This window comes from Acinonyx jubatus, chromosome B3, assembly GCF_027475565.1.
Source record: "Acinonyx jubatus isolate Ajub_Pintada_27869175 chromosome B3, VMU_Ajub_asm_v1.0, whole genome shotgun sequence".
Taxonomy (NCBI): Eukaryota; Metazoa; Chordata; class Mammalia; order Carnivora; family Felidae; genus Acinonyx; species Acinonyx jubatus.
In genome coordinates, this window is record NC_069386.1 from 98,661,276 (window position 1) to 98,685,218 (window position 23,943).

Here is a 23,943-nt window from a genome sequence, read left to right on the forward strand (position 1 = left end):
TTTAAAAGAAAATAAAGTTACGAACTAACAAAAAGGCTTTAGCAAAGGTCAATTTCAAAGTAAAAATAAGGTAAGATTTAATCCAAAACATTCTCCCTTATTCTAAGTTTTGGTAATTCTTGGGACCCTAACTGGATTAAAATAGAACGATATGACCAATACTCTGAAGAATCATCATAGCGTGTACACAAAATAGAGAATAAATTTTTAATGGTATCAAAAACAGAACTTTTTGGCCAATTTAGTACTTGCTGGAATAAAGTTGCAAAATGTTACTCAGTAACGGACTTAGCTTCTAAATCAAGCCGGAATTACACATACTCTGTATATTACTTGAGTATATACAAGTACATTCCATGATAACATGCAGAGACATGGAAACAAGAAGAGTACTATCAAGTCAAGATCACCATCTCTACTCTCTGTTGATGAAATACACTGAAAACAAAACACCTGTTCAGTAATCCAGAATAGCTAATTTTGAAAAGGGGGTTTTAAATGTTGCTCTTTTCAAGAACTCAGATAAACTCCGTGGGGTTAAATTTGATTTTTTCTCAACGTGAAAAAAGAGAAGCAGATAATGTGCTATAGCTATGGGAATATCTTTTTCTTTTTCTTCCATATCAAATTAAAAGGTTTGATAGACTTACTGTCCCCAGGAAAAAGGACTCTTCGCATTCTACTGGTAAGAATGAATCCCTTAAAGCTCTCAGACATACGAGTGTCACACCACCTGCAGCAACATATGCTTCAAGTACCTTTAATGAGATGGTCACATGAGACAGGAGTTTAATTTTCCTGAGAACTAAAGTAGACATATGAAATAAAACAGGGTATGAAAGTGACCTGAGTTCATAGGAGTCTCTAAATTTGAAAGAGATTGCTTCAGCTTTGCGAAGATCTCATCAAAAGCCTTTTATAGCAAGAGTCACATATTTGGTCACGGGGCTTCGGGGCCTTTTTAAGCACTCAAAAGAAGTGCTTTATGTTGTGCAAATTCCATGAAAGCCCAGGACAAGGGACTAATGGTGCTCAGGAAAACCTACAGGTGAGCCCACAGATTCCACGGCTTTTTGTAAAGAACGGAGTGGGTGAGATGCACAACTGACCAACTTTGTTCCCAGCTTGACAATTATTGGGCAGCTAAGAAAATCCTTGGAAGATAAGCAGACAGCACCTTACGTGGAACCTAGGGGAAGCCACTCAAAAGTGAGTTAGTTGGGGTAGAGATGGCTACTGGTCTCTTCTAAGTAACTCCTCCTTTGTATGTGAGAACCACAGAACATATACGACAAGCAGGACAAAATATCGGCTTCACGGTCTTCTCTCCAAATTACGCATTGCAACTTCTGTTATTATTACTGTCGGCAAACTACTAAGAGGTCACGTGGGAATTGTAGTCACTGAATAGCATATAAAAGAATACAGTGCAGCTTCAATCTGAGCTCTTCTATTTGCTCTGTAATCTAATTCAAGGCACTTTAAAATGTTTTGGTGCCTTGGCGTATTAACACGCAACAGGAGGAAAACACTCATTTACTTACCTCAAGGAGTACTACAGAGATGACTGAATCTTAAAGCACTTTGAGCTCCTCAGATGAAAAGCACTGTGGAGACAATCACAGCGGAGGAATACTCTTCCAGTGCCTCGGGATCCTGATCTATTGTGTCTTGTGTCTCAACCATGTTTTCTCGAACACTTCACAAGTAAAATCTGTGAGTGGCACTCCATCCCTTTATATATGTTAATTGTTTGGCACACAGATGTTTATATATTGAAAATAGTTGTAGTATTCACCACTCCAAAGTTGTTTACTAATTTTCCCATAAGGTTAATGAAATGTAGCCATGATGAAGTACTTTGTGTCAAATTTAGAAAACTTTAGCTTTCTTCTGAGGTACATGTGACATAACGAAAAGTTCATTTTGTTTTCAAAATAACTGAACTAGTGTTATTTATGTGAAACCACAAGTTTTTAATGACAAAAATACTGAAAGTATGCCACAGTGTCTATATATTCATCTGAAGAGTACAAAGATGGAGTTTTGAGGAAAAAAGGGTCTTAACACTATAGAAAAGAAATGTGGTTCTTAAATTGTTCAAAGGAAACATTTTAAAAATGTAATGCTTCGTGTATTGAAATAAAGCAGTTAGAGGTAATAAATTATAAATACAGTAGTTCAAATATTGTTTCTTTTTTTAGCATTAGTTTTTGTAAGCAAGTTAAATTCAAAAACACCTTAAACTCTGTTATCCTCTTCTGTCAAAGGACCTGTGGAAATAGAAGCTTTTGCAGAAATCGACAACAGTAATAACACCTTGTGGTCTTTATGTAGACTACACTGGATCTTGACCATTTTAGAGTTACAACATATTTTGGTTAATACATTAGATTCAACTCATTAATATGCCTTTATATTTGGGGGAAATTAGATTGTGATTTATAACGTAGTTCACCCAAACTCAATTCCAGGTCTTGCTTGATTCTCTGCAGGAGGCTCTGTCAGACTCATAATTAAAATGATGAAAAGTGTAAATAACTTCTTTCAGACTGAAAAAATATTTGTTTTTTAAATAAAGTGCTTTAAATTCAAATATTTCTTGCCCTAAACAAAACCGAAACACACTTAAACCTGAAATCTCCATCATATCTTGACACACATATTTTAACAGGAAGAAATCAGTTTGGGGCCATTAGTGTCCTTCAAGAGTTCAGATTGGATCTAAGTTGGGTTTTGCATTATTATCGTGCTCATGTTTGTACATGAAGGTTAAAAGAAAGAGGGCAACATCCAAGGATGACCAATAGGCGGTATGAGATGTGACAGCTGACCAATAGCGGCTTTCCACAAGGCCTTCTCGGAGTTCAAAATCAATTCTGTGATCCAATTCCACTGAAAGGAAAAGAAAGTCAAACAAGTGAATAAGTATTACAATATGTTCTATATAGACTTTACCTAGAGTTGAGAATAAAAATTTAGCTAATAGAAATGATTCTTTTATCCTTTTTCCCCCCTCTTTAAAGTGACTTTCCACTCTAATCTCATGGAAAACAAACAAACACCCAAGACAGACTCAATAGCTCAGGATTCTATTTGGGAGAGTCCTTTCCTTTGTATGCTTAGGTCAGTATGGGATAATAAAGGAATAAAACAAACAAATCAGTTGGTGTCATAGAATATGTTTGGAGTAAAGAAACTGGCCTCAAATCCTAACTTTCCCATTTAATCTTTGTTCCTAATCTGTAAAATAAGAAAAACAGCCCTCTGGCAGAAGTGTGGGCCAGGCTTATGTGCAATAATGTCTGGGAGTGCATGCAGTAGGTCACTCAAACGCCCTCTCCATCACCTCATTCTGTGGTTACTTTTTGTAGTCCTAGACTGCTTTCCTCCCCATATGGCCGCCATGGCACAGCCTGGTCCCCATGCAGTCAGCAGGGCCTCACATGTGCCTGAGACATACAAGTCCTCACTAAATGTCTGCTTGATAAAGAATCCACTGGGTGGCTGGGACAGTTAAACCAGGAGGAACAGTGGTGATCCCTGGGAGGAAGGACTTCATTTATAACAGCGCTGTGCTCAAACAATTCAGTGAATTTAATCAAGTCTTTTTCTAAAAGCCACAGAAAGTCTTTGCAATACCTGTTGGAGAAAAATCAAGGCTGTAAGAGAATTGCAAAGGATCCATTTAATAAGTCCTTAGAGATAAAACACTTAGAAAAATAATACTTTGATCTCTAGGAATTCCTTTAAAAGAGTCAATGAGCTGTATAAGACTTTAAAGGAGCTATCTTAAAAACAAAGAACACCCAAATCTTTGTTCGAAGTGCCAGAAGATGTAGCAAGTGGCAAAAATCAACGAGGCTGGAGAAAAAGTTGGGTTTTGTTTTACACTGGGAATTTGGTTAGTTGCACATGGGAAATCGTATCACTCTAGAGAATGATTTCATATAAATGTTTAGCTAATGCTTATTTTAAATAGGTATTTTGTGACAATATCTTTTAGTGATTTAAAAGGGCATAGAGTTGTTACTTTTCTATTCAACTATGCTTTTCTGACAAGGAATGCCCATTGATCTATCTGTATATTTTAAGGTTACCCTTAAGCAGCATAAATACCAATTAGGTTATAAAACACTTGTAAAATATATTTACAAAATTTTTAAAACTTTTTTTCTCACTTAAATTACAATAAGCTAATCCGTAATACAGCAGAAATAGCTGAAATCTATATGGGGAACTGGGGGGTAGTAATGTCTGAATCTTTTATCTCTTGTACTCCATAGGACATTTGAGTTCGATTTGTCGGCACATTCTGGCACAAGACACAGGAAGATGAAAAACGAGGAGACTGGAATTCTCAAGCGTGAAGAAGAGAAGTCAAGCTGGAGGTAGTTACAAAGAAAAGAGGAGAAATAAAATGAAAAACAGAAGAGATGAGAAACCTATACATTAATATTGGCAAAGACCACGAAGTTATCATTTCTACTTTAAAATGCCACTGTAGAACAGCCTTTCCTAGTCCAACAGCCTTAAGTTAAACTTTTGTTTTAAAGTTAAAAAAAAAACGGATTTGTGTTTTGTTATACCAACTATTATTTGGCTTTGATTTTATGTCCCTGAGATTTATCCTTAAACGTGGTTACTGTTGTGAAACACTGCCTTTCATATACTAGACACTCAAATGCTGAACTTAATTATTGCCCTACTCTATGCCCTTGTCATTCTTACCACCTACAGTCAGTATGGTTAACTAGACTTGCCATCTCTCACCCTGGTTATTTATGTGTAGGCTATCCTCATCAAAACGGGAATTAGGTAGCCAGCCTGTACCCGATGAATCTGTTTTAGTCTCTCATCCTCCTTCCAAGGTTTACAACAGGTAGTATGGCTGCCAGTGCAGGTGACCTCACAGGTGTTGGTTCTGCAGGCGGATGGATGGAATAAGGTGGGCCTACGTCTCACGTCTCTTCCTTTTATGAGGTCACAGAATTCCCAAGGGAGCAAGGGTCTAGATGGCAGTTACCATTCTTTATGTGCCGTGAGATGAGTTCTTGGCCCAAATAGGCCTAAATCTATATGGAGTTGCCTTGGACCTATTTTCTTAATATTAGCACATCAAAAATGAGTGGCACAACACAGCGGGTAGTTTTTTCCTAGTTTTACTCACTGAATTAGGTCAAAGAGAAAGGAAAACATAATATCATCACTCTGTCCCTTTTTTCTCTCTTATGAGTGCCTTAAGTGCTAGAATTCCTCTATCCACAAAGAAAGGAACGAGATCCTGAACTGAAGAGAAGTGAAACTGAGAAAAAATACTGTGGGATCTTACCAATCATCAGCAGTTGCCTTATACTGCCTTAAAGCATGGGTTATTTTCTTTTCTGGGGAGTCTGGCACAGAGGCCTAGTTCCCTTCCTATTCCCCAGAGTGAATGTCTGCAGTGTATGAAGTATGTAGGAGGTGAAGTGTCATCAGGACTGTGCTTTCATCAGAGAACTCTCTGCACAAGGCTTGTCCACATGGATACTGTATTAGAAAACATAACACATGTGAATAGGAAGTGCACATCTTAGTCTTAAAATGTGTACTAATTGGACAGGTTTCTATTGCTTAATGGAAACACTTTAACTTCCTTGGAGAGAAATTTTCAAAAACTTAATGAATCTTAAAAGTGGTCTTATTTGTAAGTATTAATTTTGGTCATAACTGCATGATTTTTGGCTACAGGCAGATACCAAGAAAAATACCAGTAAAGCAAATTGTGTTTTCAAGTGACTAGCAAAAGCTTCTTTCATAGTAAAAAAGATTATGCTGAGTTCTTGCTGGGTAAATTAGGTCTTGTTATTTCTGTGTTGCCTCAGAGCAACTATACATTTCATGTGGTTAGGTGTTTGACATCAAGGAATATTTACATTTTGTGAACTGTTATAATTTCAAATATATTTGAGGATATTCTCTATCCTTGATATTATAATCAGTTTTCACATCTGCCAAAATAATTTCCCAACACTAATCTGTCCTGGAAGATATTCAAATACCTAATGTTTGATAACAGATAGGCTTTGTAGGTAAATCTTGAATGCAAAAAAACTCCAGGAGATGGCCCTCTACAATCTGGTTTAAGAAACTTTTCCAATCACATTCAGAACTATTCCCTTCTATTCATCCTTGGCTCTTCTCAAGAAAACTAACTACATACATACATACCTCTACATACCCTGTGCTTTTCCATATGCTGTTTCTTCTCCCTGCAATGTCTTTTCATCACCGTGTGTCCAAATTCTACCTCCACAGAGCCTTTTATAATTTTTCGAGGTGAAAGCATTTTCTCATTCCCTAGAACTGACGGAGTCCTTTACCAGTACCTTTGTTATGTGGCTCATCACATCTACCATATGTTATAAATATTTATGTAGCAATCTACTTCTCTACTAGGTAAATATATATTCTCTAGAAAATGCTCAATTTCCACACTAGCATTTAGTATCTTTATGGGCAGTACTGAAGTCTGTTTCATTTTGGTATCTTTTCTAGTGGCTATCTTGGTACTTTGGCTCATGGTAAACATTTAATAAATCATTGTTAAATGCAAAAAAGCAGGGGAAAAGAAATAGAAGCCATACACATATTGCCATTTGAATCAGTTTGGTGTAGTTAATGTTTAGATAGCTGGGATGGTTTTAAGATAATACGTATAAGGGCTACCTGAACGCAGGATAAATGAGTGGATTAACTTCTGTGTTGAATTAAATATGCAAAAACCAAAGTCAAATAATTTCTTCATGGATGTGACTAACTATTACATGAGCAGGGGGCAGAGAGAGCACTTATATAAGATCATTCCTTAAGGGAAATTCATGAAGTTTCATCAAAACAAACTGTTGCTAGGGAGCTTAAAAACACAAACCAGTTTGTTATATTAAAATACTGTTTTGGAATTTTTATCAAGGAAGTTTTTTTTGAAAACAGAAGAAATATGTATGGAAATTAGCAATTACATAGAGAAGTTGTAAAATTAAATGTGGTTAAAAATCCAAGGAAAAACCTGTAACATTTTTTGTTAAAGACAAAATCCAATATTAAAAAAAAAAAGGAAAAGGAAAAGGAGAGGAGCTGTGGAAAAAGGAATGAAAGTTAATGATAAAAATGATTTTAAACTAAGATTAATCCTTAGTGGTACATTTAGAATCTGCTAAGAATTAAGAGACTGAAAATATCTCTTGTATCCAATAATGCTAATTTTTAAATGCAAACCTACCCTTCTTAAAGAAAAAATATTTGTGTTGAAACCAGATAGCAGCAGCTAGGGCACACGCACAGCCCTAAGTAGTAGCGGTACTGATACCTGAAATACCTAGGAATAATTACATTTCTTACACTATGAGACTTTATATCTAAATGTCTTACATGTAAAGAACAGTGAACCTCTTTGCAGCCTTTGGGACAATAAAGGAGGAAGATGACCTCATGCTTTTCTTCCCTCTCCAAAAGGTTGCTTCTTTGTAGGAATGTATAGGAGTATCATTTTAGCACACTAAGGGACTAATCAATACTTGGGTTTCAGGACCCCTACTATTTAAGGTTAGAATATACAGGAAAAAATTACATATCAAATGGTCTGTAATGGTTAACATTCAAGCTGATCTCATAGAAGAACTGATGCAAGTTTTCAGTGAGCAGAAGACCTGTAAGTGGATCATTTTTATTGTACTCTGAGTGCTATTCCTGACATATACCATACCGAGGGTATTATCTTTATTCTGCATTACATTTTCCGGAAAAAGAAGTTGTGGGAGATTAAAGAACGATTCCTGAAGTCTGAAATCTGTGAAAAAAAAACACAAGATGCTGTAAAGTGTTGGCTGATGGTTACAAAGGGCCTTCAATGATGCAGTGGCCAAAAGTTAGAACAACACTCCCAAATATGCTGATTAAACCTAGCATACATAAAGAAGTACACACTTTGGTTTTTATGAAGAGCTCTTTCATGGAAAATGTAAGCATCGTTAACTTTGCAATACAATGTCATAATCTGTTAACACCCAGATATCCCCAAAATTAATAGCTCATTTAAGTTCTAACCTTGAGGCAAAACAATGTTAAAAGAAACAGATATTTTCTTTCCGTAATATGATACAAACATAAGGGAGTACAAGAAATGAAGCCATAAAACTACCGTAAACAAGCCCGGACTTTTCAAAAGAAATGAAGACTAGCTATTGATATTCAACTTGATGAGAATAAAGTGGTTTCAATTGACAACACATACTCTTCAAAGAGAGAAACCCTGATGGATCACGAAAATTCAAAGCCTGTGTCCATCTTACCCTCAAAAAGCAAGAGAATCAAAGTTGGCAGCTTCAGAATAAAGGCCATCAGGAACTGAGGCAATCAATGCAAGCAGAACGAAGAAAGGAAGGAAGCCAGAATCACCTAATCACAATGACCAAATCCCAGAAAGAAGGCTTAAGGAAGAAAGGTTTTAGGATTTGCAAGATACAGCCACTATGTGCATAATAGAGCAACTATGACATAAAAAAACATCCAAATCAGGATTACAAAGAAAAGTGTATTATTGAAGCAAGTCTAACAATTAGTAAGGCAAATCTTGAGAATCTGATTTTAAAAGGTGGAATTCTACTATAATAGTTTAATTTTAATAGTTACATCTATGTCTAGAGATAAATATCTGTAACTAAGACTCACGATTAACTCACATTTAGTGGAGTCTATAGTCTACAAGGACTTTACCATTAAGACCAACAAAGAAAGAATTTATATGCAAGACTGACAGAAAATGTATTTTGTTAAGCTATCAAAGTATAATGATGCAATGCAGCTGAGCACCTCTATTAATTGTTGTCCTGAAAGAAGAAACAGGTTTCTCTGTTATCATTTTGAAATTACTATGTTAAATAGTAAAAAGACCACAGAAACAGCTTTCTTCCTTCAGATCCTATGGATTCTCTCTTTGTCTTCATTACCCTTTCCTGGGGGCTCAAATCCCACTTCATTCTTGTTCCCTCAGTCACCCTAATGTTTATTTACTAGCATCATTGCTGTGTATTAACATTACAAGGAATTGTGACTTTTTACCTGTCATCTTACAAAATTCTTTTAAACTATTTTTCTTCAGAAACTTTAGAGCTGTGATCTCTGTATGTCACAACAGTTTTGTATTTTTACAGCCGCATTTCTGAATAAGTAGAAGTGAAAGCTTAAGTCAGCACTAATAAGAAAACGAAAAAAATGAATTTTATACAAATATCAAAGTCTGAAATGAATTTTCTAGGCAGTGTTCAAAAGGCTTACAATTATAAAATTTTTAGTGATCAGAGTCTCACATAAATAGGAGTAAGTTAAAAAATGCTATTGGTCTGAATAGAAATGTCCAACTCAGGAATGTCTGGGATAATGGCTCCTGGAGTAGGGCTAACTGTGGAGAAAGATCCAGCCTCTAGAACCACCACACTTGAACTTCCTTTTTAAGTATGTTTGATGGATGGCAATGGACACTGTCATTTTAAAATACAGAGTAGCAGACACAGCAAGAACACAAGGCTACAAGTATCTGAAATAAAATCTGTTTAAACATTTATAGAGAAAGAAAGGAAAAGTTTTCCCTGATTGCTATAGTAACAAAAAGCAGCTAGTCTGAGAATCTACATTTCTTTATATAAGTCAATGGAAAAATAGGACTTATTAGTCTTCTTTTATGGACACTTGAAAATAAGGCTCAAATTTAGACCTTTGGGATTAAATATATATTAAATGTATAAGAGTTTCACAACTATGCAAGATTTTAAACCTTAGAAGTCTACTGGAAAGAATTAAATAGAGCTCCATTCTAATGCTAAGTCCAGCATAACTATCCATACACTTATTCATTTCTTGAATACCTACTTTACACTAGGTAGCTGGGATATAACTGGAAACCACACAGCGGATCCAATACAATATAAGCTTGAAGGCCTTTGTAATTTGGCTGGATGAATGAAACTCTGGAATTAGCAGCAGGATGGCTTTTAAAAAGTATCAAGAATATACACAGCAGAGGTTTAAAGCAATTACATGAATTTTTAAGGCTGAGAAGACCGTATTTTTTTAAAAATCTACTTTCTAAAAATCAGGGTGCTTTCTCCCAAAGAGATTTGTTTTATGCTCAGTGTTTAAGACCCTTGTGCCACCAGGCCCTGATTATTAATGTTCTTAATTCTTCATTCACCAATGCAGAGAGCAAAACTGCATTTACCTGGGAATTATACTTAAAAATATAATCAGGGGCATCTGGGTGACTCAGTCGGTTAAGTATCCAACTCCTGATTTCAGCTCAGGTCATGATCTCACAGTTGTGAGATTGAGCCCTGTGCCAGGCTCCATGGGAAGTGTGGAGTCTGCTTTGGATACTCTCTGTCTCTCTGCCCTTGCCCTGCTTGCATGCTCTCTCTCTCTCTCAAAAAATAAATAAAAAATATAATCAGAGGAAAAGTACTTTTTTTAAAAAAAAGCTAACTTATGCTTTACATTTTAGAGTTGACTGCTACCGTTAGTATCTTCATCCTCCCCGCCTTCGAGTTGTAAGAGAGTATTAACTTAAAGTAAGAAAAATATGAACTAACATGCAGAATCCAGAAAGCCAGAGCTGCTATGTGGAAGGGTCTGTGTTGCAACAGTGGTAGTGGGAAGCGAGCCAAGTGACTTCTTCTCATCTTCTATTGAGTCTTTTGATGTCTCAGATGGCTGTGATGTAGATGAGCGTCCAAATCTTGAGAACAACATCCCTCCAAGGCCCTTTCCAATGCTAGCAGCCCCTATATTTCGCAAAACAGGGCAGTCAGTCTGTTGGAATCACACCACATACCAAGCTAAAGAGCACCATCCATAGTTACAGACAATTGGCAGAGGTTCCAAGTCCTAGTCATATTTTTCCAGGGTGGGAACATAGGAAAGTTACAATTTACACTGTAGGTTTCTAAGTAAAAATGGTGTTGAATAGAATGAGAGTTGTACAAACTGCAGGAATACAGTGTACAAAAGAATAAAGATTCTATTTTATTCAAGTGATCACTGTTGATTACAATATTTGGGAAGATTAAAAACGTTAATGAAAGAATCATACCATTGACAGGGGCATATATTTACTATTGATATGCTTTACTACTGAAGTTAAGTGAGTATGTTATAAAAAGCTATCAATAAACAAATCTGGGAGTATGACAAAGTGAAATCTCAATGAAAAACCTATTTATAGTGCCATCTTGTGGCACTTTATGTTAAGGCAACCTGTAACTAAAAAAAACGGACAAATTCAAGAGGCACATAAACCAGCGCTACCCCAAACATTGTGGCTGGTGCTGGAGATGATTCAAAGAAATTAAATATCCTTGTTGACCCCAGGACAGACACGGTTTGAGAGACTGTTAAGACATGAATTGCAGAACTGGTTGGCAGGGACACCCTTAGAACTCAAGCACTCCCTCATTTTACAGATGAGGAAGCAGACCATTAAAAATGATGGGACTTCCCCAAGATCTCATAGTAGGTGGTAGGGCCAAGATTAAAATGAGGGCCTTGATTCCCAGACCTTTCCTTGTCTATCCAGCTATCTCATATTCTAAATGTACAAGATCTGATCTAGTTAGAGAACCTTTGGGGATTTTAGCTCTCAAGTATGAACAGTGAGAGGGTAGTTAATTCTAGACATGGGGATTAAATGTTGGATGTTTTGTAATATGCAGAGTATTTTCAAGTACCTCAAATTTAATGCCTATCTAAAAAAGTATTTACATTTACTGATAAGAAATACTTAAGAGAAATTACCTAATATGCTTGCTTTGCCTATGTTTGTTATAGATTCCCCGTAGTGTCGACGGGACAAGACTGGTGAGGTCACAGGGCTTGGTATTGTTGAAATGCCTTCATTCTCTGAAATTGAGGTAGGTTCTTTTGCTGGGTGGAGAAAGCTTGGCTTCATATGCTCATAAGGTAGAGGATTAGAAGTATTATACCAGTGGATCTGGACAGGTGAAATGTTGCTGTAGTGTTTCAGTATTAATGGTTCTAATCTATAAGCCTTGATTTAAAAAAAAATGCAAAGAAACACAACATTAAGGCACAATGCTTGGATTTTAGTAAACTGTTTATTCTTATTCTATTGCATGCTCAATAGACCTCAGGGAATTAAGAAAAACACCTGGTATTTCTAACATGCATTCCCATTTGTTCACTATTAATAATATGTAATTTGGTCTAATTATATATCCTTAATGATGAGATTATGGAAAAAACCAATTAGTGTTGGTCTAAGCTAACAGTGCCCATTAATTTGTTTTTCAGAAAAACAGATTCATTTTTATTAGGTTCTGATATCATATAACAATTAGATTTACGTTAGTCTCACCAACAAAGCTGAAGCAATAAACAGTAAACTAGGACACAGTAAATAAAGCCAATCTGTAACATCTTAGAAGCTCTTTGTAAACTCTATTTTCAAATAGATTAACATAGTAACAGCACAAATTAGATGCTGATTAAAGACCATTTGTCTAATGTGAAGAAGGGATGATATAGCAGAAAAGACAATGAATGGACTTGGCATTAGAATTCCCCTAGTTCACATTCTGGCCTCTGTCACTAACTGAATAATACCTACCAAGTCACAAGGTTTCAGAGTCACTGTTTCCTGAGCTGTAGAAATCAGATTAACACTTCCTACCTCACAAGGATGTTGGCAAGAACAGACAACATTTGTAAATATTGCTTAGCACAGTTCTGACATAAACTTTATTTAAAAAAACTTTACTTAAAAAAATCACAGGAAAAACTATAAAATAATTAATAAAAAATAACTTAATAAAATGACATTGGAGCCCTCCTTTATGATATAACAAAACTTTAAGATTATACCAAGGACAGGGTATACACTGATAACTCAGAGTTCCCCTACAAACTCAAGTTCACTTTCAAGTTACAAGATAATGAGTAAAATGAATATATATTAATGAAATACTAAATGGTTAGCTGGGTGTTTTTACATATATTTTACTTAATCCTAACCATTTTAGGAGGTAAAATTTTGTCATCTGCATTACATAGATAAGTCTCGGGAGTGACTTGGCCAAGATTGTGCCGTCTGTATTTGAATCTAATACTAGATTCTCAGTGAAATTCATTTCTTAAAGATAGCATTTTGGATTCTTTAACACATAGGGAATTGTTAAAATTTTAATATTTAATCAATGCTATATTTACTTGGTACTAGCTAAAGATAGTTGAAAAGACTTCACACAATTACACAAAGCAAACTTTCTGAGAATGAAGGTTATTTAAAATAGTTTCTTTTAAATTTAGTTCTATCTAGCCTTGTCCCCCAAAAGATTTAAGAAGCGTTTTTCTCATCTAAAAATCTTACTTGGTAGTATACAATTTACCCGGATGCAAGATCACTGGAGTGATTAAAAACATTAAACACTAAACATTAAAAAATTATTAACAGTATAAACATAAAAGAGAATGAAAAACCTCAGATTTAAAATTCGACCAGGCTAAAATAAATTCTTCCACTTTTTCATGTTTAATACATTTCAAATAGGGTCTACCAAACACATTTCAATATGGTAGCATGTTTTAAAGAAAAAAAAAATTAAAATGGAATTTTCAAAATTTGTGCTTGCTGGGTTATTGGTATTACAATTGGTTGTGGTTAGACAGTCCAGAAGATTCCTATTCCTTGTACTATTTGTCCAGAGATAATAGTTTTACACTATGCTCTTATAACATAGATCACCTCTGAGGTATTTCCGAGCCCTAAATTAACCAAAACACCAATGTCTTAAAGATATGAACCTATGAAAATATAATCAGATAAATCAACTCATTTCTCATTAGTTCAGTTGTACCTTGCAATATTTCATACAGAGTCTTTTATGAATAATTTAATGTTGAGGGAAAAATGTCTATAACTGCAACTCACCACTGGATCTGTTGGATGAAAAATATTCAGTAACCGATTACAAATCTCTCTGGGCAAAATATGGTCTTGACTTCCAGTGTTTCCTGGGCGGATGCCACGCAATGCCAAGAAAACCGCTAATGGGGATCCCATGCAGAAGAAATTCTCAACCTAAAATGATAAAGTCATCCCAAATTTTAAAACTGGTGGTAGTTTTTCTCAGCAGAATTTGGGCACAACATAACACATGGCAAAATATGAACAATAAAATTATCTTCAAATATGTCTTTTTTCACAAGCTTTGTTCAGATGGTATCTGCCATAATTATATGCCAACCATTAATTAGTCTAAAAAAATCCATTTTTAGAAGCAACTTCATTATCTTTAAATCTAACAGAAAACAAAAAATGAGAAGAAGAAAAGGAGAAGGAAGACCATTTCATTGTGTGTTTTCACACACTAGTCCAAGTTTTATCAAGCTACTATTTTGTGTGAAGTAATATTCTAATGCTATCAACGTTTTAATAAAGACCAATAAGGCAGAGGAATCCTGTGGGGGAGGCATAATAAAATAAATGAATAGGGGGAAAGCCTCCTGTAAGAGAGGGATAATTAATTCCACCTCAGAGTTTTTACACAGGAGGAAGCATTTTTTTCCACATTGTTAAGTTTTTTTTTTTTAATTCCAGTATAATTAACATACATTGTTATATTAGTTTCACGTGTAAAATATAATGACTCAACAATTCTATACATTACTCAAAGCTCATCACAGTAAGTGTCCTCTTAATTCCCTTTACCTATTTCATCCACGTTCCACCCACCTCCCCTCTGGTAACCATCAGTTTGTTCTCTATGGTTAAGAGTATGTTTTTTGGTTTGTCTTGTTTTTTATTTTGTTCCTTTGTTTTGTTTCTTAAATTCTACATGAATGAAATCATATGGTACTTGTGTTCCTCTGGCTGACTTATTTCACTTAGCATTGTACCCACTAGATCTATCCATGTTGCTGCAAATAGCAAGATTTCATTCTTGTTTTTATGGCTGAGTAATATTCCACATCTTCATCCGTTCATCTATCAATGGACACTTAAGTTTCTTCCCTAATTTGGTTATTGTACATAATGCTGCAATAAACACAGGGGTGCATTTATCTTTTTGAATTAGTGTTTTCGAATTCTTTGGGTAAATACTCATTAATGGAATTACTGGATCATATGGTAATTCTATTTTTAATTTTTTGAGGAACCTCCATACTGTTTTCCACAGTGGCTGCACCAGTTTTCATTTCCACCCACAGTGCACAAGTATTCCTTTTTCTCCACATCCTCTCCAATACTTGCTGTTTTTTGTGTTTTTGATTTCAGCTATTCTGACAGATGTGAGGTGATACCTCACTGTGGGTTTGATTTGCATTTCCTTTATGCAAAGGATATGATATTGAGCATCTTTTCATGTGTCTGTTGGCCATCTGGATGTCTTCTTTGGAGAAAAGTCTGTTTGTCTTCTGATACACAGGAGAAAGCATTTGCATTGGACATAAAAAACAAAAAGGATTTCTACACCTGGGGCTGGTCACTGGGGCCAGAAAGGAGGACATTTTAGGCTGATACAATCACATGAACTAAAGCAGAGGCAGGAGAGAGCCTGGCTCAATTTAGGAAGAATAAGTAGTCTGACATAGTTGAAAAATTGGGTGTCAGGAAAATGTAACTTGGAATGAGAATGCACAGAATCTTGACTACTTGGTTAAAAAAGTAGGACTTAATCGATTTTATGAGTAGTGAAGGAGAACAGGATTTGACCCATGTTTTAGGAGGTTAGTAAACCTGGTAGTAGTATGTGGACGAACTGGAAAATTTAGAGTCTAGTGACTCAGAGACAAGTTAGGAAACTACTGAAAGTGTTTAGACAAGAGACAATCTGAACCTGGGCAGGGCAAGATGTTCCATTCAGAAATAGAAATGGGAGAGGAGAAGGTGGAATCAATATGACTGAATGAAGATGAGGATGAGGAATGAGTCAGAGGCAAGTCACAAGGTTTGGGTCTGGCTGACTGGGAAGACAGTGGTTCCATCAACTGCAACAGGAAACTCTAGGTAAGTTCTGTTTTTGTTCACAATTAAGTTTGAAGTATCTGTAACGTATCTAATTTACAGGGGCTGAAATTCTAAGGCAAGAGATACAGAATTGGATATGTCATCTCCCAACTCTATGTATCACCATTACAGAAGTGATATGTAAAACCAAGAGAAGTGGTAAGATGGCTTATGAAGTGCATAGATATGCATAGTGCATATCTCTCAAAATAAACAAACATTTCAAAGTAAAAAGGAGGAGTGCCTGGGTGGCTCAGTCAGTTGGGCATCTGACTTCGGCTCAAGTCATGATCTCATGGCTGGTGAGTTTGAGCCCCGCATTGGGCTCTGTGCTGAAAGCTCCAGAGCCTGGAGCCTGTTTTGGATTCTGTGTCTCCCTCTCTCTCCGTCCCTCCCCAACTCACGCTCTCTCTCTCTACTTCAAAAATAAATAAACATTACAAAAAATTAAAACAAAAAAGAAAAAAGGAGAAGGGCTTTAGTGAGAACTACATTTGATTAGCAGAGGAAGGAGGTAAGACTACAAAAGGGGAGGGAAAGGAGAACCACGATAATGCAGTATACATGAAAGGCACGCGAGACGGCTTCTAGAAAACTGGTGTGGTCAGCAGCACTGGATTATATATAGAACATGACACTTTACCTCTTAAGGTTGCCTAACTTCTCTCATATGTCCCATTATCCTGATGGGTGAGACGTCCCAAATTCATCATTCCATCTCATCTCCAACACCTAAGAAGTTATTGCACTTCACCTCATGGTCTTTCATCTGGACTATAACTATATATACTTGTCTCTGCCTCCAGTTTTACGTCCCTTTAATTTCTTCCCCACACTACATCTGAAGCGACTCTTCTTTTTTCCCCCCAATAACGAATATATATTTTGAAAATGGTACCTCCATGTTAAAGAAGGTTTGAGAAAGTTTTTGTTTGCTTTTAAAGGACTGGGTAACTTCGACATGTCTGAAGGCTGAGGAAAATTAACTTGTGTTAAATTAAAACTATAAGAAAAAGCATTTGAAATGGTAGATAGTAACTGGGCTGTCTGGGTGGCTCAGTCAGTTGAGTGTCCAACTCTTGATTTTGGCTTAGGTCCTGAGCCCTGGGTTTGTGGGTCTGAGCCCTGCATTGGGCTCCGGCTCTACACTGACACCATAGAGCCTGCTCGGGATTCTCTTTCTCTCTCTCTCTCTCTCTCTGCGCCACCCCCCTCCCTTGCTTTTGCATGCTCTCTCTTTCTCAAATAAACATAAAAAAAAGAAAACAAAAAACATCATAGACAGTGACACAGATGAAAACACCAACTTCTGAAAGGATGAAGATAATTAAAATAATAAAGGATAGGGAAAGATACAAAATATAGTTGAGATAGAAGAAAATTTAAGTAAATACTTTTTTTTTATGTTTATCTTAGAGCGAGAGAGCATGCATGCACATGTGCATGCATGAGTGGGGGAGGGGCAGAGAGAGAGGGAGACAGAGAATCCCAAGCAGGCTCCATGCTCTCAGCACAAAACCCAGCAAGGGGCCAGAATGCAACAAACCATGAGATCATGACCTGAGCCAAACTCCTATGCTCAACCAATGGAGCCACCCAGGTGCCCCAATCCTTTCTTTTTTTTTTTTTTTTTAAATACACTTTAAAGTTTATTTTTGAGAGAGAGGGAGAAAGAACGCAAGTGAGCAGGGGAGAGGCAGAGACAGAGGAGCAAGACAATCCCAAGCAGGCTCTATACTCACTACAGAGCTCAATGTGGGCTCAAACCCACGAACCTTGAGACCATGACTTGAGCTGAAATCAAGAGTTAGTCGCTTAACTTAATGAACCACCCAGACACCCCTATGTAAATCCTTTCTGCTTGATGTATACATACCTGTAAATACGTGTACATCCTAGAAAAATGCTTTATGCTTTGGTCAGGCATTTCATAAATTTTTGTTAAATTGTTATAAAACAACCTTTCTTTCTTTATGATTGGTATGCAGTTTGACAGACAAACACACAAAGGAATTCTTCTGTTTTTAAAATGTTTATTTACTTTGATAGAGAGAAAAATAGAGAGCATGAGTAGGGAGACACAGATTCTGAAGCAGGCTCCAGACTCGGAGCTGTCAGCACAGAGCCCAATGTGGGGCTTGATCTCACAAACCCGAGATCATGCCCTGAGCTGAAGTCAGATGCTTAATTGACTGAGCCACCCAGGCACCCCACAAAGGAATTATTCTAAGAGTAATGACTGATTTAGTGAAATCTACACCCATCAAAGAATTTTCAAGGTGAAAAAGAGCTTTGGACATTTAATCTAACCTCCTTTTCCAGAGATGAGTAAGCAGACGAATTCAGATCTCAGAATTCAGAGATAATTGGCCAATGTTACATAACCAGTTAGTGGCCAAGTTTCGTGATCACAACCAAATTTTCCCACTCTTCAGACCAATATTTGTCAATAGCTTTTCTTTGTTTTTAAAGTTTAGTGGTCACCTGTAACAGACCTAACACCTGTACTCTGAAAGTAAACCCATCTTTTGGTTAACAGGCATAGAAAGACTTCTGTTCCTTCTAGATCCCTGGAGTTCTAAATATTAATTTGCCAGTCATCAGATAGTCCTTTTTAAATTTCAGATTTCTGTATTTTTCCTCTATGAGTAATTAAATAACAATTAAAAATTCATATTAGACTACACATGAGTATATACTACAAGAATACACAATTATAGTGTTTAAGTTCTAGTAATATGAATATTGAATTTTGAGATCCTAATACTTGGTGGATCATACTCTACTCTCCAGTAAAAAAAATCCAGGACATGAAATACAAGAGTTTACTTTTTCTATCAGATCAATTCTGCATATTTAACATATTGATCATATATAAAAATGGTGGTAAGGAGGCACCTGGGTGGCTCAGTGGGTTAAGCATCCAAGTCTTTTTTTTGGCTCAGCTCATGATCTCACAGTTCACGAAATCAAGCCTTGCATTGGATTCTGTGCTGACGGTGTGGAGACCGCTTAGGATTCTCTCTCTTCCTCTCTCTCTGAGTCCCTCCCCCACCCTCAAAATAAATAAATAAACTTAAAAAAAATGGTGGTAGAGATGGAACTCAACTTCCAGGTGGGATCACTCCAAAGATCATGCTCATATACTTTTTAAATACATAAATTTACCTTATGGCTTTTAAATATATATTTTTTAATGTTTATTTCATTATCGAGAGACAGAGAGAGACAGAGCATGAGCATGGGAGGGGCAGAGAGAGAGGGAGACACAGAATCTGAAGCAGGCTCCAGGCTCCAAGCTGTCAGCACAGAGCCCAACGTGGGGCCCAAACTCACAAACCACGAGATCATGCTCTGAGCCAAAGCTGGATGTTTAACCGACTGAGCCACCCAGGTATCCCAACCTTATGGCCTTTAAATATGGAAGTTAAAAAAAAACATTGTAAGTCATAGAGATAGATTCTTATAAAAAATTTTCTACATCATTCCATTACTTAAGCAGTATGTTAAGTTCTTGTGATAAAAGATATTTCAAGAAGAGATGATATAGTACACTATATATGTGTATACATTCAAAAGGAAATGAGTATTAGGGAGCTTATGACATGCTCCATTTAACATTGCAAACGAGTTGTTATTCAGCTACAGGCTATGTCCTTTCCAACAGGCAGGTCAAGGTCAACATCTCTCTATCATTTTTTATTCTTCTAAACAACTACTTTACCACAGCTCCATTCTGATGCTCAAAAACCCTTCATATGAAATGTAAGTTCTTTATTTCTAGCTCTTCCTGTTATCCCACAGCCCCTTTGCCCCAAATCCTGTAAATTCTAGCTAAACTGTTTTGCCTACCCTGCTCCAAACCAACCACATACACCCCATCCTGTGCTTTTGTCATATACTTCTCACTGAATGAAAGCAAGCTTTCCATCCATCCCTAAAATCATCACTATACGCTTCCGCTTATTTTTCTTATCATCCATAACTAGCTGGTTACTAAGGCTTGTTATTTCTAAATACTAAATATTTCCCAAATCTATCTATATTTTTCTCTTCCCACTACTTGAGATTATTTCATGTTTCTTGGAGGTACTATGGGGTCATACCCCTTCACACCCCTGTTGTGCTGTTTCTTTTACACAGAATAGCATTTCTCTTTTCCTCCACTTGGCAATATCCACTTTACTGAGATTAAGTACAAATGTCATTCCTTTGTAAACCTTTCCAAGCAAAATTACCTCTCTCTCATGTATATATCATTCTATAAGCTACTAATAGTACCGATAACGCTGTGTTACAGATCCTGAGGGCTGGGGAGCCATCTTGTCCACCCTTTTCCTTGTAAAACCCCAAAACTAGCAATGTCCAACACACAGTATGTGTTCAGTTTATATTCATTTGAAAGAAAAATTCAGATTTCACTTGAATCCTACTGTCACACTTCCAATGATGTTTGAAAAGAAATTGAGATAAATGATGGAAATCTTATCTCTCTCTTTCCTTACCTTAAATTTTAAGGCAGGTGTTTGTGTCATGGATGACGCCTTCAATCCATGTAGCCGTTCTTCTATTTCTCTCAGTCTAGGAAGCAGTAGGAGATAATGTACTAATATTTATATTCACAATTTTATAAATATTAGATGCTCGCTAGTTCACTAAAGTATAAAGAAGAAAATGATGGCCCATTATCCAATCCCTCAAATTAATCCCTGTTGACAGTATTTGATAAATGCACCTGCTACAGTCTATAAACATTATAAAATGATTAGTAAAAGTAGCCCTACTCTTCATAATAGCTGTTGTTAACAGCTTTTTGGAAGGATCCTTTAGGGAAATGTGAGGCAAATACAAACATATATATGACCTTAAAAAAAAAATCACGCTAAATGTTTGCACCATATACACAGTTCTATGCTTCTTTTTTCTACACTTAATAGTGAATCTTGGAGGTCTTTTCATTTCATTGCCTCCTGATCTACTTCAATCTTTGTAACAGCTGTATAATTGTCCTTCATACAGATCAACCACAGCTTATTAGTCCTTCTCTGCTGATGAACATTTGGATTACTTCAAATTTTTCCCATTATTATGTTTTGTATCTACTTACATTTAATAAATAATGGAACTAAGGTTCTGTTTTTTTTTAAAGGTGCAGCTCATTTTCTAAACCTGTTTATTATTATTTTTTTTTACTGGATTTTGTATCTAAAAGGCTGCTCTGAAGTGGTGCTGGGAAAACAGGACAGCGACATGCAGAAAAATGAATCTGGACCCCTTTCTTACACCATACACAAAAATAAACTCAAAATGGATGAAAGACCTAAATGTAAGAGGAAGCCATCAAAATCCTTGAGGACAAAGCAGAAAAAAACCTCTTTGATCTTGGCTGCAGCAACTTCTTACTAAACATGTCTCCAGAGGCAAGGGAAACAAAAGCAAAAATGAACTACTGGGACCTCATCAAAATAAAAAGCTTCTGCACAACGAAGGAAACAATCAGCAAAACTAAAAGGCAACCGACAGAATGGAGAATGGGTTAGTATCCAAATTCTATAAAGAACTTATGAAACTCAACTTCCAAAAAACAAATAATCTAGTGAAGAAATGGGCAAAAGACGTGAACAGACACTTCTCCAAAGAAGACATCCAGATGGCCGACCAACACATGAAAAAATGCTCCACATCACTCATCATCAGGGAAATACAAATCAAAACCACAATGAGATACCACCTTACACCTGTCAGAATGGCTAACATCAACAACTCAGACAACAACAGATGTTGGCGAGGATGCGGAGAAAGAGGATCTCTTTTGCATTGTTGGTGGGAATGCAAGCTGGTGCAGCCACTCTGGAAAACAGTATGGAGGGTCCTCAAAAAACGAAAAATAGAACTACCCTATGACCCAGCAGCTGCACTACTAGGTATTTATCCAAGGGATACAGGTATACTGTTTCAAAGGGACATACGCACTCCAATGTTTATAGCAGCACGATCGACAATAGCCAAAGTATGGAAAGAGCTCAAATGTCCATCCATGGATGAATAGATAAAGAAGATGTGGTATATATATATATATATATATATATATATATATATATATATGCATGCAATGGAGTATTACTCGACAATCAAAAAGAATGAAATCTTGACATTTACAACTACATGGATGAACTAGAGGGTATTATGCTAAGCGAAATTAGTCAGAGAAAGACACATATATGACTTCACTCATATGAGGACTCTAAGACACAGAACAGATGAACACAAGGGAAGGGAAGCAAAAATAATATAAAAACAGGAAGGGGGGCAAAACACAAGAGACTCTTAAATATGGAGAACAGAGGGTTACTAGAGGGGTTGTGGGAGGGGGGATGGGCTAAATGGGTAAGGGGCATTAAGGAATCTGCTCCTGAAATCATTGTTGCACTATATGTTAACTAACTTGGAGGTAAATTAAAAAGCAAAACAAAACAAAAAATGGCTGCTCTGAAGCATGCTTATATCTTCTTTCAAAACCATCAATTATTTTGACATTACAAAATATATGTATCTAGCCTATGGTACTTAATAATATTTTAAATAAAATCCTTAGACAACTACTTATGAGACTAAAACAAATCCAAGGCTTCCTGAGGAAAATTTTTGGTCAACTACATTGGTTGTTTTCATATGATGTTAACTATCAAAATGAGTGACTTTTTACTGTTCTATTAGAATCAATGAGATGCATTAAGAGGACAAAGAAGATAAAGGATGTAACTATAGATGAAGACAGGAATATAATTAAGAATTGTAAGGTAGTATCAGGAAGGCCACAAGTGATCAAATAATTATAAATCTGCCAAAAATTCATTTGCCAAGGAGAAAAGGGATTTAAAATTATTTTCAGAATAATAAGAAAGACAAAGGCCCATCTCTAAGATTAGTAAAAATTACAAAGGATTACAAACTGGTAAACATTTTCAATAAGGATTCTGCACAGTGACTCAGCTTGGAATAAGTTTTAGATTTCACTCCTAACAAATTCTGAAGAAGAGATGGAAGGAAAAAGATGATGACAAAGCAATTTATTTTATGCTATTGGAACATGCATGGAATTAGCATGAAAATTAACAAAATTGTCTCTCGCTGATTAGGCATGTTACCTAATACTCTCCGTACTCCAAATATTATCATGAAAATCTTACAGTTTTCTCCTAAGAAGTCCAGTAATTCCATGAAGACTTTTAAAATTCTTTTAAGAGACTAAGGTATTTTACCGTCGCTTTGTTATATAGAGTTCATCCAGTAGATGTCGTTCTTCATAGCTCATCCATCGTTCATCAGGCAACTCTTCTTCCTTCTGTAGCAACTGTTCATAGAGTCGAACTGGATTCCAGCCAGTCATTATGTCATAAGTGATTACACATCCCAAGGAATGTGACACTATTGAGACTTTACCCCCTTTTTCTTCAAAGTCTGGATTCCGAGAACAGAAAAGGGAATATAATCGGTTCAGCTCTTGCTGAAGGCCTTTAACTAGCTGTTTGAAATAAGAAAACATTATCATATTAATCACTGACTTTGCTATAAACTTTATCTCCAAACTCAAATACATTAAGAAAGAAACACAGACATTACTGGCCAAATATACCTAGGTTATTAAAATGAACTCAGGTATTTCAAAACCTTGCGGAAAATGAAGAAAAGTAAACATAATGTGTAATCTGTATCATCACTAAAAAATACAGGCAGATACCACCCATCTAGCTCCTTTCACAGTCCTTATACTAACTATATGAGCCAGCAGTTCCAAAGATTAAAAAAAAAAAAATTCCATGCAGATTCCAGTAAGATTTCCAAAGAGCCCCTTCAAATTTTTTCTTCATTGCAACTTACTCGTATGT

General features: G+C 36.2%; 1 protein-coding gene across 7 annotated transcripts in view; it reads right to left on the minus strand.

Annotated features, from left to right (window-relative positions):
* Positions 1 to 193: 193 nt before the first annotated feature.
* Positions 194 to 23,943, minus strand: part of DDHD1 (DDHD domain containing 1) — a 107,643-nt gene continuing 83,893 nt past the window's right edge. For 4 of the 7 annotated variants that reach the window (XM_027065734.2, XM_027065730.2, XM_053224464.1 and 1 more), the window contains 7 exons: positions 23,317 to 23,579; positions 20,560 to 20,635; positions 13,976 to 14,125; positions 11,824 to 12,076; positions 10,623 to 10,814; positions 7,745 to 7,828; positions 194 to 2,895 (listed from right to left, as the gene is read on the minus strand). In XM_027065734.2, coding sequence (XP_026921535.1) covers positions 2,714 to 2,895; positions 7,745 to 7,828; positions 10,623 to 10,814; positions 11,824 to 12,076; positions 13,976 to 14,125; positions 20,560 to 20,635; positions 23,317 to 23,579 — 1,200 coding nt within the window. In that variant the 3' untranslated portion in view covers positions 194 to 2,713. The remainder of the gene's footprint in view (positions 2,896 to 7,744; positions 7,829 to 10,622; positions 10,815 to 11,823; positions 12,077 to 13,975; positions 14,126 to 20,559; positions 20,636 to 23,316; positions 23,580 to 23,943) is intronic. The other 3 variants (XM_027065736.2, XM_027065735.2, XM_053224463.1) reach the window with 1 other exon arrangement.